Source organism: Capsicum annuum, chromosome 10 (assembly GCF_002878395.1).
Source record: "Capsicum annuum cultivar UCD-10X-F1 chromosome 10, UCD10Xv1.1, whole genome shotgun sequence".
Lineage (NCBI taxonomy): Eukaryota > Viridiplantae > Streptophyta > Magnoliopsida > Solanales > Solanaceae > Capsicum > Capsicum annuum.
Window position 1 is genome coordinate 68,234,927 of NC_061120.1, and position 17,262 is coordinate 68,252,188.

Consider the following 17,262-nt stretch of genomic DNA (forward strand, 5'->3'; position numbering starts at 1 on the left):
TGACTGTGTTGATATAGAAGAACTGCACACCGTATTGCTCGCAATAATCGGCATATGCGTTTGATCATCATCTGGAATATTCATATCCAGATCATCCAGCTTATCATCAAAGATGTCTTCTTGTTGTTCTTCTTCTACATTTTGGTTCTCATTCTCTCTCGATTTTTCAATCACGTATACCCTTAATACTGGCCTAGCTGAATCACTAAGATAAGTACGCAACCGAACCTGGTCGATTATCTTAAAAGGTAGTACCCTCTGATTTTCAAAGGAGCCGTGCATATAGCTGGTAATGAGTTCTTCTGGTTGATAATTCATACCACAATAGCTGATGATTAAGTTCACAAAATCATCATACGAAACATCACTTTGGACTGCCATAGCTATCGTCTCTAGCATTTCACCCTCCTTCCAGTGCCATACATATCGATTACTCTTCTCGATCCATTCACCATGAAAATCCACCCCTATTGCTAATGATCTTTCCATTAGTGGTACCTAAGTAAAGACATTTGGTAAAAAAAATAATAATGACATCATAATAAAACTAATGGTGATTTTATAGTGCCGTAACATCAACCCTAATAGATGAGTAATCTATTGCAACGGTGACTAAAACACCTGTTGGGATGTACTGCAGAATCTTTGAAGTTGATTCCAATAGATGAGTCACCTATTGCAAAAATCACTAATCTGCTGCAATAGATTGCTCACCTGTTGCAACAGATGGACGTATTTGTTAAACTCAACTTCAGGTTATATTGCAACAGGTGACTAATCTAGTTCAAAAGATGACTCCTCTATTACAATAGATAACTCATATGTTGCAGCGGATAATTCATTTGTTGCAACAGATAAATAATTTGTTTAATTCATATTACGGTATTATAGAACCATAAACATAAATCCAACATATAAGTCTCCCGTTGCAACAGATGACTCATCTGACGCAACAAATGAGTGATCTGTTGAAAAAGATGGCTATTATGTTGGATTCGTGTTCGGGTTCTATCTATGTTTTAAAAACAGCATAGTAACAGTGTACCCAGATGAGAAATTCAACTAAAAATTATAATTTTACTTACCAACGTCGCCTATGAAGTAATGTCAAAGTGATGTACGAAACTAAATTTACCTTAAAAATTGGTCAAGTAGCAGCAGTAGCGGTAACAACAACAGCAATGGTAAATAAGAAGAAGAAGATAACGATAATGAAGATGATGATGATGATAATGAAGCACAAGATAATGAATAAAGTAGCAGCAACAATGAACAACAAAAATGGCAAAGAGAGAGAACAACAATAATGAGAAGAACGCGTGTTTTTATTCCCTCCGTTTCTAGTTATATTAGGTAAACATTTGGATCAAAGTGTAAATTTAAAAACTTGTGGGCTATTCTCAAACTTTTCTAACTTTCTTAATCACTAATAAAGTAATTGTCACCTACACTCAATTATTAAAACTTGAGTCACCTACACCTCATTATCAAACTCTTTTGTCACTTTTAGTTAAATTACCTAATGATATTTAAGTCATGTTGACAACAAAAAAGTGCTTAACATCACTTGTTAACCAAACACATCAATAACTTTTTACCAATTTCAATACTTCTATCCAAACACTTATCTACTTAATTTATAAGCACTAATTTTAAACTTTTAATCACTTAAGCTAAATAATTATTTTTTAATCCTATCCAAACGGGCTCTAATAGAGATATTAATTTATAACATATGCTGTTTCTCTACCTCAGTTGACTTCGGTTCAAAAAAGTTACCATCCTGGTATAAAGTTACAAATGGTTGTTTCTCTTGATTTTGCACGTTTAGTGATAAGTATTATTGGTTCTTTTTCTGTTTTCGGTACCTGTTTTTGAGCCCGAAATTCAGATTCGTTCCGGAAAGTCCTACTTTGGGAGGTAAAGATGCTCCATACCAAAGACACTTTATTTCCGGTGTTCGAATTCAAAACCGTTGGTTAAGGATGGAGAGACATAATCATTTCTTTCATGTATGCATACATATATATAATGTAATATGTACACAATATGTATGTAACGAACTATGTAACGTACCCTAAATAATGTAAATTGAGGTATATCATACTGGTTGAATGTATGTATTTGTGTATCCCTAGGTCTGTGCTGTGTATAATTGCTGCATCTTACATTTAGAATCCTAGTGGATCTTGGCACTTCTTTAGCTTTTCACCTTTTAACAAAACGGTATCATCAAGGATGAGTTGTAGAGTCGTGTGCAGTGCTTTCTTTTGCATAGACTTTTAGGTAGCTGGTAAATCTTCTACAGGGAAACTATACAATATCTGATGGTTGGCTCGTTGCATACTTGTGTGTCTTTATGGTGGTTTGGATATTTTGATGTCCTCTCCATCTGCTATATCTTATTTAAATTTTATCTAGCAGGACTCATTCCTTAAGTCAAACCCAAGGAAGCAAGATAAAGCAGCTTCAACCAAGTAGAGGGGAGATCTGTGTCACCTTTGATGGTTTAAGGTTCTTTCTTGTTGGATTCATTTGTAACTTGCATAATTTTATGTTCAGACATAACATTTCAGTCCAATAAAATGAAATTTTGCTAGCAAGAACGATGTTTTTATTTGATGTTTTGCTAGCTACTTGGATCCACTTTTAAGTTTAACGATACCCCAATAAAAGTTTAGGATGGAGCTACTTTGCCAGTTTTATGATGCTTTATATTCAAGTTTTGGGTAGAATATGAAATGGCCTATAGATATGCTAGATAAGATGATACGACAACAATAAACATATTGTAATCCGACGGGTGGGGTCTAGGGAAGATGGTGTGTATGTAGCCTTACCTTGTAAAAGTAAAGAGGTTGTCTCTAATAGACCCTCGGCTCAAGTTAAACACACCAAGCTCAAGTATGGAAAGATAAGTTTCCATTGAACAAAAAACTGTTGTTTTTGGTTTTAGCAGTAATGATGCATCTTGTTAGTGTTGCAAGTTTCGTGACATGGGTAAAACTATCAACAGAAACTATACACAAACTATAGATAGAAAACCGATAAAAGTACTGTTTACATGACAGAGTTGCAATAACTGCCTGTAGTTCTGTTGTTCCCTTGTATTTTCGTCCTTTGAGAAATGAGTTCTAACATACCAACGGGCCGAAATGCTTGAAAACTGAAAGAAAATAGAATATGATAAATGATCACCTATATTATATTTTGGGATAATATTCACGAAAATACCTGAACTTTGACCGAATTTTCAATTGAGCATACTGAACTTTGTCGGGATCCTATTACCCCTAAACTTTTTTTTCGTATTTTAATGTCATATATCTGCCCACTTGGACACTATAAATATGAGGTTGGCGCGTGTAATACACGTGTAAAAACACCATTGGCACGTGTAATACACGCACTATAGAGTTTCGGGAGAAAATTAAATCCACTTTAAAAAATCTAGGGAGGTAATAGGACCCCCGCAAAGTTCAGTATGCTCAACTGAAAATTCGATCAAAGTTCAGATATTTTTGTGAGTATTATCCCTTATATTTTCGTATTTCATGAACCCTACAATTTATATCAAAAATCTATGTTGTACATGAAGAGAGTTGATTTATTGAGCAGACTCTAATTTATGTGCACCTATAGGGCCTCGTCAATATATATATATATATATATATATATATATATGTATACAACCGTGCTGTCCGGACCAAAAGGATACCAAGGTAACTCGCGCCAGGTAGGGGGCATCGATATTTTATGTGGAACAAAACTGATTATGGACCATCTCATATTTTATCTTGTGCTTTTCTTCCAGATGATTATATGTAAAAATGTTGCAGGGGACAATTTTCTGAGGTAAGAAAATGATGAATGTCCCATCTTAACTGCTGACCAAAGTTTCCATCATTAAATCATTCCAAGAGTCTATTGGACCAGGCAAGCACCAATGTAGACAATCATTTTGAACTTCCGTGCGTCTATTTCCTTCAGCAAATGGCTGGAATTGCCTGTATGCTCCTGGGTGACCATCTGGCCGAAGCAACGAGAGGAAGGTAGTGTCGAACAATTTTACTGTCATCCCAACTTCTGAACTTATTCTTAATGCTCTCTCAAATTCATCCAACTCAATTTTACGCATTATCTCATCGATGTCTCTAATGTCGATATCACCTTCTTTGAAAGGTCCTGTTCTATTACAATAACCTCCAGTGTTCCATTCACCATTCTCGAAGTGATCCGGTGTAGTGGTCCTAAAGAGAGCATACGCCTTGTGTTTCGATCTTGTGATGTATTTCAGAGTTGAGTTCAGTGCTTTGCGATAAGCATATTCAAATCCCACCTCAGTTATGTTCTTACCAGCGCAGTTGTGGCAACCGACTATCGTATTATTCTCACAGTAAACTGCAGTTTTCAAGTACCATTTCCCTCCAGCAATAACTACATAATCAAAATTGTCAAATTGTCGAGTCCAAACATCGAGTTCGTCAAGATGGAGCTGGACTATATCCGTTGAAACTCCATTATTGTCTTCAAAAATATCGGCTTTTACAAGGAAAGGTGACCAGACCACTGAAAGATTTAAGTCATGAGTTGGAAAATACCATCTTCTGCTTTTGTATTGCTGGTCATGGTAAACCTCTTCACTTTTTTCCTCCTGCTTGACATCTTAAACATGAATCCAGATACTGATTGCTTTGATATACTAGACAACCCAACATTATCCAACTAGAACATGATAGACCAAATATCCCAAAACGATAAGCAAATAACAAAAGAAAGTGAAGAACAACTTTTTATCAGCAACATAGAATTACAGTCTTCTCTAAAACCAAAAAATTGTCTTAGCAATTCACCTTTCAGAGTTAATTTCACATATGGTCGCAAAATAATTTTTGTTACATTAGAGTAATTGATTTCTATCCATTATTCTACTATACTAGTCTTAGTATTGTAGTTTACTTCAATTAGTACAATTTTATAAAATCATGTCCATCTTTGGACAAGAAGAAGTTTGTGTTTAACTAATAAATTTCTAAATCACTTTAGAGCAACTATTAGTATTTGACTAAGTTTTTAAAGTGCTTTTAAATGTATTTTCTCAAAAATACTTTTAGAACAAAATTACATTCATTAACCAAGCACAAATAAATATAAATATTTTTATTTATAAGAAAACAAATCTGAAAATCACAAAATTGAATATCCTTTCACAAAACTTACAGCTCTAATTCATAAAGTTCTGTATAATCAAAAATATACTCAACCTAGAAAATTGTTGAACTTGAAGTTGAAATAATATGACGTTATGCGGCGCTTACATCACAAACATTCACAAATAAGATTACAAAGAAAATTATAACAAAAACATCATAAAATTTAATATGCTTTTATCAAGTGACCCACATAGTGAAAAACTAATATTACAAACATAAAACCTAGAGAGAATAATCTCTCCAAAACGAAACTCTTTACTTGTGAATGCTATTATATTATTTGTAGCAATAAAGAGTCCTCAATTTATAGAGTTCAAATTGTTTTTTCTCCAAAAAAGGATTAATCAAATATGGAAAAAATATTTTCAAAAAAGAAATATTTTCCATAAAAAAAAACTTTAATTATGGTAGAAAATTTGAGCAAATCCTAATAAAAAAAAGAAACACTCTTAAACTTGAAAAAAAAAATGTGATAATTAATATAAAAATCAAAGTTTTGTTTAAAACCTTCCTTAATTAGAAAGTCCAAAAATTACAAAACAAATATTTATAATGTACGATAATATGACTTTGAAAAGAACTCAAGTTGAGTAATATTTTAAATTTACCATATATTTTGCCTTGATGTTTTTAGGGCTGTTTAGATTTTTAATAATTAATTAATAATTGAAGATAATTTTGTCTATTATGAAGTTTTTTAATGAAGAATAAAAAATTCAAATCACTTTTCTAAGGGTCTTCACACTTTTAATATATTATAGATTATAGATATAGATAGATATAGATAATAAGTCACAATAAGCCGCTGAAGCAGGCTGCTCATGGTCGACATGTCTGCTTCGGCTGCTTCAATCATAATTTTATTATATTATCCCTAAGTAATTATTATAAGTCATTTACGTATTGAAAAATTAAAAATATTTAATAAAAAAAATTAAAATAAACATTTATGACATGACTGCTTCAACCGTGATTTTGCTATATCACTCATAATTAATTATTATAGGTCATTTAAGTATTAAAAAATTAATAATATTTAATAAAAAAATAAAATAGGCATAAAATGATAAATTATTTTTTGATGTTTTAAATTAACTTGACGTCTTATATGGAAAATAGGCATAAAATGATAAATTATTTTTTGATGTTTTAAATTAACTTGACGTCTTATATGGGACCACATAAAAAAAATTCACAAGTATTTGTTATAATAATTTTACTATATCACTTCTAATTAGTAGAATAGAGGGAAAAAAATATTATAAATCACAATAATTAAAATTTTAATAATTTAAAAAATATAATTGATTATCAGTGCCATAAAAGTTTGAACAAATTTAAATATTGTTATACAAATTTCATCAATCTAAATATAATAATATATGCTTAACTTAGAATTTATCAATCAAACAAATGAAGATTTTATTTAAATGATAGAATTATACATAACGTAATTTTAAAGGATCAATATTGGGTCGTGTGTTGCACAACTTAAGCCGATTAGTAATAGTAAAGTCACGAAACTAATTTATCACATCAGTGTAACTGAATTAAATGTGGAACCCCACAACTGATGGAACAATGAAATTTTGAGCTGTATTTAGAGTGGTTGGACTAGTTTGGTATGAAAGATAGTTTTTAACTGATGAACAACTTGGAATGAAATGTTTCAACTAAACAATAATTTACCAGCTGAGAGTGACAGTGAGGGCCAATAACCAATATGAGAAGGTTTGCTTATCTCCCAAGGCAGACTCAAATTTATGATCTGAGAGACACAACACCAGCTTATGAAACAAGACTCTCCAACAAGTTTTAGCGTGTAAAGTTTACAAGGAAAAAAATCTCTTTCCTTTTTGAGATGTATATTTGTTCTCAAGCGATTCCTTCGGATCTTAGGTGCGACCTTACGGAGCTTGTTTGGGCAGCTACTCTCTTATAGTTATGTTTCTGGTCTCCGAGTTCTAATTCACGGCACGGAAGAACAGGACTCATAGCGGTTGAGGGGAGTAATGTCTGATTCGCAACATCAAGCTCTGAGCCAAATTGAGTAAGGGCAGCACTAAGAGCAGTTATCGATGTTAAGAAGTAGTTCAAAGATAAACTGTAAGCCATGACGATGGCAGTTTTATCAGCTAACAAGATTTGGACTTCCATCATTTGAAGAATTACTTTAAACAGAACAAAAGCCGGAAAGCGAAGATCAGTCATAGATGGAAGAAGGATCCTAACAGAAGGCACCAACAAATGGCCTTCCGTTTTGAAACTTTTTGTCCATTTGAGAAGCTAAGTCCAATTAGTATGTACAAATTATGAATTTAAACTAAGAATCCAGTAACTCTATATGGCTAGAATTCAGAATTCACAAACTTCAAAGCATGGTTGACCTCTGACTGAAAACTTTCCTTCATGCTATAACGTGCTTTCGAATATATTCACGGATTTAAGGGATTGATTGTGTCTTAAAGAAACAGAAAAGCAATCTATTTGATGCACTCCTAGAAGAGCCAAAAATAACTATGGACCCAAAGTTAGCACCACCTTTCTTCTATCTCATATGTCACTGTAGACATCAAAATCTTGTAGAACTCTATAAGAAGAATCCAAACATCAACCCTAAACTACGCCTATAAAAAGGGTGGCTTACTCCTTGAAGTAACATCTTGAATATCCCATGAACTTATGGATATTCGTAAAGAGATTAAGATCTCCAATATCCCACACTCATGGGATATTCATAAAGAGATCATCCTATGTTTGAGAAATACGCTACTAACGGCCCTTGAATTACGGAGAAAATCAAGAGAGAGGAATCAACCCTATGTTCGAAAAATACGCTACTAACGGCCCTCGTCGGAGAAAATTAAGAGAGAGGAATCAAGGGAGGAACAGAATTGTAGAGAGGAATCAAGGGAGGAACAGAATTGTACCCGTATTCGTTTATCAATAAAATTCTTGTTTCTTCATATTTTATTTGTGATTACAATATATTTCTGTCACTGTAAAATTTGTTGCAAACAATCACTTTGTTTTGTATCAACATGGTCATTTTGACACCAATAGTCTAATTATGCAGAGTTCCTTTCTTTGAGGGTTTAGTTGCCTTCTCGTCTAGCTTGAGACCATCCAGATGGGTTAATTTTGTCTAGTCTGGTTTGCTTTTTTGCGTTCATTTGCAAATTTTTAGTTATGTTGAATTTTTTGCGTCGACCAATTAACTAATGGATCAATAAATCAAGAACATGTTTAGACTCTTTGAGAGCTTCCCCTGCCCTCCATCCCACGGCCCACACACACCATCACTGTTTCTGGTACACGAAAAACATATGCAATCAAGAGCTCACTACAGAGTACAAAGTCACCCCAAACTAGAATTAGACTACGAAAACAGAAAAAATAACGCTAGAAATGTACCTGAGAGAGAATGCAGAGCAATGACTGCACATGATTGCGCATAATTGAATCGCCAATGAAGGCTACTGATTTGTGTCGCATCATATCAAGAAACCTCTTGGGATTGAACTTAGGTAGCTCACAATTTCTTGGTTTCCATCTCCAGTAAAGATAGCCAGTATCGAGCCTTCCATTTCTCATACAATTTTGGTGAGCTTCAATGGAATAGCAAGTGTTATTAGTGTAAAATGGACCAGTCGGATCTGGTACCCAATCTCCAATATATAAATCACATTTTCCTGCAAAAATATAGGCTATCAAGTCAAAGATTGTAATAGAAACCTGCTATAATCAGTTAAATTGCACTTGTAGTATACAACTTCTTTACGCTATCAGCAACAACAACAACACACCCAGTGTATTCCTACAAAGTAGGTATGGACACACCTAGTGTATTCCCACAAAGTTGGATATAGGGAGGGTAAAGTGTACAAGCACTACATACCACAACCTCAGATGAAGATGAAGTAGAGAGGCTGTTTCCGATAGACCCTCGTCTCAGGACAGATAACAGTATAATCAAACAAACAAACGAAGTACATACCACTACCTCAGATAAGTAGAGAGGTTGTTTCCGATAGACCCTCGACTTAAGATAGATAACAGTATAATCAAACAAACAAACGAAAAACATAAAAGTACACAACAAAAAAGGGAGACACACCGCTAGATAATAAAGAAAACAACACCCACGCGGTAATACTATAAACCATCTATTGAAATCAAAGACATTACCAAAACACCACGAACAAGCAACTACAAGCGTAGATACAGACAAAAGCACTCGGCCCTACTATTACGGACGAACTCCTACCTACTAACCCTCTACCCCAATCCGCGTCCTCCACACCTTCATATCAAGGATCATGTACGAAAATGCTAATCTTGATTCTTGTTCTAATCTCCTCATCTTCATTTGTACTAAAATGCTAAATTTTCACTATATATCACGAAGATAGTATATTAGAAATGACAAACAAGTACTTATTCTCCGGATTGCAAGAAACAGAGTAAGTTGGAGTATCAATTACGGTTGTGGTGGCATGGATTCATCTCTCCACCCTTTAACTAGAGCTCTTGGTTTCAGCCTTGGTATGAAAAAATTCTTGTTAAGGAGTTTGCTTCGCTTTACGCTAATCAGGATTAGTCGAACCCAATGGGGGAACAGGCCACCAAATATAAAATCAGAAAAAAGGAATAAGCTAGACTATTAAACCCCGCCACAACTCCACCAAGGGGTTAACAAGAATTTTAAAAATGGGGGGAAAAGTTGGTTATCCCTGTTATCCTTCTTTTTACCATGAGTATTACTTTTTTCTTTACTTGAGGGCTTTTCTTCACAATTTAGCAGAATTTCAAGAAAGACTAGTTCTTTAAGCTCCAACAAACAGAAAATCAAGTACGAAAGTTTCTCTAGAAAGGTGAAAGAACACCACACCCTTTCTCCTACAACAAAATCCAAACAACAAGAAAAATCCGAATAACAACATACCACACCCATAGTTTAATCCCATAAGTGAGGTCTGGGAGGTGAGACTTTACCCTAGGGTGGACCTAGACAGGGCCAAGTGGTCTAAACCCTTCCAACGGAAAATTGCACCCCTATGGTTAAAATTATTATTTTAATATATAGTAGATGTGGCCCCTTGGCATCTTTGAGACTTTGACTTCATAATAATAAAATGAAAAAGTTTCAGGCTTTACCACTGCTTACTGCTACCTTTGAAACTGTTTCTCATAAACTCTCGCCTCAAAAAAAAAAAAAAAAAATGTACCCATGGCAAGATTACAACAAAATCGAAATGTATTAAATAATAATAATAAGGATCATTCAAGAATCAAATTTGTTTGGTAGTGGTAAGTTAAATGAACCAACCATTTTGTGGACTTCGCTCCGTCACATCCACAGTACGATTAACCGATTCCAGTGGTGGCTGCAATGTCTTTTCAGGTACAAAGCCCTTGTCAGAAACCTCAACAGGGGGAAATTGCATGAAGCTGGAGTAGAACAGCCGATAAGCAAGACCCATCAACAGAAAACATACAGCAAACTTCACAAAAACCACTGAAAATTGCTTCTTATTAACGTTGTTGCTAACCATGATTCTGTCTCTGAAAATAATACTAATACTAATATATTAGTTGAAATAAGAAGAAAAGAAGGACAAAAAAGATATGATAGTGCAATAATTATGGTAGTATATAAAGAGAACAACAACAATAATAATATATTAATTAAAATAAGAAGAAAAGAAGGGAAAAAAAGACATGACAATGTAATAATAATTACGGTAGTATATAGAGAAAAACAAGTGCGACAATTGAGTGTTCACCCTCCCAACTAATTGTATACAAGAAAGGAGGGAAAGTTAAAAGGGGTTTGTTGGGACTTGAGAATGAAGACAGATATAATTAGCAACAAAAGGACGAAGAAAGACGAAAGACAAGAAATAGTATAATAAAAGAACGTAAATGTGTGTACTTCATCTAAAAGCGACGTGGTGGACTTGTGTGTAGTCTCATGCGGCGCCTCTTCATGATTTTACTCATTTATAGTTTTTTTTGTTTTCCTTATTTAGAGATGGATGGTTTGATAGCAGATTAGAGTTATGTGTGGTAATAATATAGGAATTTAGTTATGTGTGAACTTATATACTTGTTCTCTATTTATATAGATACTATTAGTTATGCAAGAAGTACAGATATGTATTAGTTATTTTACCTCTATAAAATAATATATAGTTTCTTTTATAATTTATACGTATATTAATTATGTGTGTTTGTAAATTGCAAAGCAATTATAATATTAATTTTATAAATGAATAATTTATGTTTAAATTAACTAACAAATGTGATATTATTTATATAGAATTTAGTATCGATGTTCGAAATCAGCTATCCAAACGATTCATCAAGGTATATTTAGTACAAATAAAACTAATAATATATTAAGTGAAATCTCATAATTTTTTATCTTTCTAACATAGACAAAAACTTTAGTGTAGTAAAAGCGAGGTGTCGACTAATACATGAGATGAGATAAATGGGGATATCTCATGGGATATTTCATTGGATTATAGTAAGTTTATCATTTTAGTGTAAATAGCGGGATAGAATAAACTTAGAATTAGCTAGTATCCCATACCACATATAAACATTAATTTCAAATTCTATCTTGGATTATAATCTTTATTTCGTGTGCCAAATAAGTTTTTTATAATGTAAAACTGATTGATAATGCACCCAATTGTATGATTTAATGTCAATAAAGTGAATTGAACATTACGACGTCATAATACTAGATAATTTTTTTCTATTTGATATGATCAATTAATAGTTAATTGACAAAAACACTTAATACTTATCTTAATGAGAGTTGATAAATATCTCAATAGATTAATTGAAATACGCGCAATGACCCCGATAAGATCAAATTGATTGATATTGCAGATTTAAATTCCGGACATAGTTTACAAGGAAAATCTGTCTGGAATCTTTAGTTAAGTAAGTACACAATATAATAATAATGATATAGTTGGTTATCCTAACATAATTTTAACATAATTATGAAATGTAATTATATTTTAGCAATCATTCTCTTATTTTATATAAAAGTTAATTATAAATAATGAATTCTTTTCCAGATAATAATGTAAATAAGTTCTGATAATGAGCAGCAAATAAATATTTTCCCATTTTATATTACTCCCTTCATTTCAAAATAATTGAATTGTTGAACATGACACATTCTTTAGGAAAAATCTTTTAGGACATAAATTGTAGGTTACTTTTCATTATTATTCTTTTAATTGTTCTTAAATTATTCTCCTAGAAAATATAAAGTGCTTAAGAACCTCATTAAATGAAAGGATAAAATTGAAAGAAATTTCCAACATATTTTTTGAATAATGAACAATTCATTTATTTTATATATTAAAAAATAACTCAATAATTTATTTATTTTGAAATAAAAAAAGTACTTGATTCATGTTTACTTGACACGTTAATTAAAAAAATTATTTAAAGATGTACTACATTTAACTTGAAAAAATCCTTTTCGCCATAATTTTCTTGGCCATAATGGCCCAAAAGCTATAATAATGCTTTTCACATTATTAACTAGTTTAATTTTCGACATTTTTACCCTTTCACCTAAAATTAGAAGACTTTCCTCAATATTATTCCCAATACTTTGATGTGACCGAAAAAGAAAAATCTCAATACCTTGGAAATAATTAGTCATATATGGTACTCCTAGTTTCCAAATTCCACATGGAAAAGAAATACTTAATTTTCATATTTTCTTTATTTCTAAATTCTCATAGATTTATCTTTATTCCCATCTCCTCATAAAATACATACATGATCCGATGTTAATAAGAAAATAAAAGTACGTTATCGTAAAGATTTGACAAAAATAATTTATTAAAATTATATTTGAAATTTACAAGTAAAATTTTGTGAAATTGATTTGAGACAAATAATAAATATTAATTCTCATAGCACTTGATTAGAATAAGCTTGTGTGAGACTTATTAAAATTTTGTTTAGATTTGATATAATTAGTTAATCAAAGTTAATATAATTACTTATTATCACAAATTATATTTAAAATTTACAAGTTATAAAATTGGATCCAACCGTCGACAACTCTAATGACACTTCAAATATTCTATATGTGAGATAAGGATATCAATTAATTTTAATCATGTCTATATAAATTTATATATACATATATGTGTGTGTGTATACACATATGTATGTATGTATATATGTATGTATGTTTAAGATACTGAAACAGCTATCATTATTGGTATCAAATCAATAATAATTCATACAGGCTAAATCTTATAATCGATAGTTAAGTAAAAAAAAATTTGAAATTTAATTTATTCATTTTTCTCTTTATAAAGAGATTTTCTTTCATCCAAAAATTGACTATAATTTCTTACATAAATTTCATTTTAAAATACTGAACTGCTATCGATGCCATTGAAATAAAGGTATTATTATCGAACAAATATAACGTAACATTAAATGAAATAAATTTGTTTAAAATTGATTTAATTAGTTGATTAAAAGCAATTAAATTTACTCGTCTACTTATTTATATATAAATTATTGTATAGATGCACTTTTATAATAATTATGTTCAGTTATTAATCCTTGTTCAACTAGCAATAATTGCATTTGCAGTAATTATTAGTTAATTCAATTTAATAATAGATCATAAAAGTATTATTCAGATAAATAATGTTTGAGAGTCATAGCAATTATCAAAATATTTGATCAAGATAAAACTTAAGTTTAAACACAGTAAAATTTTATTTAAATCAGCTATAATTAGTTAATTAAAAATAATTACATTATAATCACTGATCTATTTAAATTATATTTTAAATTTACTTGTAAGACTCCATAAGATTATATCAAATCAAATTAAATGATTAAAATGTTAGTTTAATTAGATCGGCAAAGATATTATTGCGATGAAACTTAGTGTTTGATTTTATAATAAAAAAATGAATTGCTATATAGACACAATATAGTATTGTATTTTTGTAATCTATTTTCAAAGAAGTTTATTCGACCTAGTTAACAACAACCTAGGAGAGTACTAACACATTAATATTGTGATTTTTGTGTTCTTGTTTTGTGCCGATTTGACAACTTATGAATCATTATTTATATTTTCTATTAATATGAGCTCTAAATAAGTAATTTTATAAATTACTATGCTTAAATAAAATTTAAATTACACATTTAAATAATTTTTTAAATATTTCAATAGTAACACTCAAAATTCAAAGTACTTTAGTTATGATAGACATTGACATATTATAGAAATCATAAAAATTATACAATTCATAAATATCGGTCCTAATTATGAAAATCAGGCATACATATGCTATATTACGAAAATCTTACACCTACACTCCCCGTAATATTATACCTATTTTTTAAAAAATATTTAAAAATTTATGTATAAAATAATTTTAAAGTGAAAGAACAAAATAAAATATTACATTTAAATAAAATTACAAATAACTTCAGTATTTAAAGTGAAAGCAAATTATTACTAATAGTTAGTTTATCCTATTAAATAATTTGTATCAGTTCATATCACACTCATTATACACAAAACAATATTTTATAAAATAAATAAATTATACATTTGCTAAATTTTTATTTTAAATTATTTCTAAATTTAAAAATAAAATAAAATAAAAACAACAATTTAGCCGCTTTCATTAATTTCTCTTTGATTTAAAAGGTGTCACATGGATGTTTCAGTTAAGTTTTTCTGTCTATTTGTTTATAGGGGTGAGTACCGATTATTTCAGTTTTCATTTATTCGGTTCAATTCATTCGATTTTTTTATTACTATTTTAATTTTTACGTTTAATCTTAATTTTTTTATTTTACATTATTTATGTTCCATTTCTTTTATTTCTATTTGTCAATCATTAATTCTTGTAATTTTATATTATGTCACGTATATTTATTTTTATTATTTATTTTTTTCTTCATCTAGCATAACTGATTAACTATACTACTATTTTAATTATTGCAATAAAGTAGAATTTTATTGCTGAATGAGGTTATAGATTCATATTTTCTTTTCTTTTGAATTAAATTATGCGGGTCATGAAAACTTATCGAAAAATATGAATCAATTATTTTTAAAATATTATTTATAAATATATATTAATATATTTTTAATAAATAATATATGTACCTTAAATACCAATTTAATATCATTTATAAGGGTTAGTTATTATCAAATACGAGTCTTACTTTAGAAATGGTGGATGTTTTATCCCTTTTCGGATTTCTATTTGGCAAGAAAATTATTTGGGTCTCTTAAAAATATTTCAAAAAAGTTGAGAAAATTTTGAAGTAATTTTAAGAAAGTTTATAGAGTCGCCACTTGATTTTTATAGAAAAATCAAGAAAAAATTTAAAAGAGTTTCAATGATTCAAAAACAGAAATAAACCTTTAAAACTAGAAATAATGGGTGACGGTTCAATTAACACCCTAGGAAAATTTTTAAGGCACTTAGGAACGTCCGTTTAAAATGGTGTACCAAATAAGAACTAACTAACTAAAAGTGGCTAATTTTGCGAAAGGTTAATTTTTGTAAACACTTGATTTTATAGAAAATAATAAGATTATTTATTTAACATTTAAACATGACATCTATTTATTCAAAGGAGAAAATAAATTATTTGAATTGAACTAAATTGTAAATTTTCGGACTTAAGAGGGAAATGATTTTGCTTTTGTAAAGAAGAAGATTATGAAATTATTTACTTATTATTAATCGTTATAGAAAAGTTGATTATGTTGTAGGAAATAGCTTTAGAAAAATGTTAAGAGAGTATTAAATTAAAAAATCTTATTAATTATGAAAAATTAAAATTTATAAGAAAATTTAGTTTCTTGAGTTTTAAAGAAAGTTATTTTAATTAGAATAGACAATTTAGTTACATGAACATGATGAATGTCATTTTGAAATAAACTATTCACTTTTAAAACTTGTGTAAAGGAGAAAATCGAAGAAATTATTTTAATACGTTTTAAAATAAGTTAGGTGAAAAAATGATGAATTAAGTAAAATAAAACTAAGATAAATAAAAGGGAAAATTTCAGAAATAGCAACTGTAGATCCATAATTATAATTTTTATAGCAACAGTTTCAAAATTACGAAAAATAGCAATATGTATTTTGTATTTTAGTAAAAGGTTGCTATAAAAATACATATACAAATATTATAAAACGTTCCTTATTAAACTCTAATCAGTTAGAGCAAATTATGGGATTAAACTGTTCCTTATTTTAAGCAACATTCAATTAACAGATACCTTTACCATTAATGACTCTTTTTTTTTTGCTTTAACCGTTAATAAACAATTTGAAATTCAAAACTCGGTTTCCATATACATCTGGTAAAAGCATTTTTTTTTAAAAAAAATTAAGAGATTGAAATATCATTGATGAACTCTGTATTTTACGAAGAATATTTGAATAATCAACTCAACGATTATAGGTATGGTTAAATAAACTTTTTAGATCATGTTAACGGAATTGCGAAAATAATTTGAAAGTTAATAACAATATGTGTCAATGATCATGAAGCTGAAAATTTTATATATTGTGTTTTGAATTTTATAAGTTGTGGGTGAAATTTTTTTTTCTACTTTTTTCTCAAACATCAAAGATTTTGTTTTAGTCATTTATGTATGAAACTAAACTAAACTAAATAATTTTTCGTGGAAATTTTTTTTTGTTTGTGTATATACAAATTATTAATTGTATGCAGTACATATTATATAATTTAATTTGTATTTAATATTTTGTAGTGTTCTGGATCTTGACGATGGGAAGCATACCTGTTCTCATTAAACATACTGGTAGTATGAACAACATTGAACAACAATATGAAGATTACATCACTGATGCAATATTGTTGAGTATAAACGCTTCATACAACCAACTGCGCGAAGTACTAGCTTCGCACATGGATGTCGATTTGACATGCAAAAGCATTCAAATTGAATATAGTTAACAGATTTTGAAGGTAAAATACATAT

At 29.9% G+C, this 17,262-nt stretch overlaps 1 protein-coding gene across 1 annotated transcript; it reads right to left on the minus strand.

The window, feature by feature from the left end:
- Window positions 1–3,015: 3,015 nt before the first annotated feature.
- On the minus strand, window positions 3,016–11,089 carry LOC107845762 (protein trichome birefringence-like 25). The gene is made up of 3 exons (XM_016690243.2): window positions 10,543–11,089; window positions 8,628–8,905; window positions 3,016–4,654 (listed from the first exon to the last, which is right to left on the minus strand). Exons 1-3 carry the CDS (start codon window positions 10,766–10,768, stop codon window positions 3,881–3,883), a joined length of 1,278 nt encoding a protein of 425 aa, XP_016545729.2. The 5' UTR covers window positions 10,769–11,089; the 3' UTR covers window positions 3,016–3,880.
- Window positions 11,090–17,262: the final 6,173 nt, after the last annotated feature.

Coding starts and splice junctions, on each gene's coding strand:
- LOC107845762 (XM_016690243.2), bottom strand. CDS start 10,768: ATGGTTAGCAACAACGTTAATAAGAAGCAATTTTCAGTGGTTTTTGTG. Junction 8,906..10,542: donor GGAGCGAAGTCCACAAAATG/GTTGGTTCATTT, acceptor ATATTTTTGCAG/GAAAATGTGATTTATATATT. Junction 4,655..8,627: donor TGCTCTGCATTCTCTCTCAG/GTACATTTCTAG, acceptor GATGTCAAGCAG/GAGGAAAAAAGTGAAGAGGT.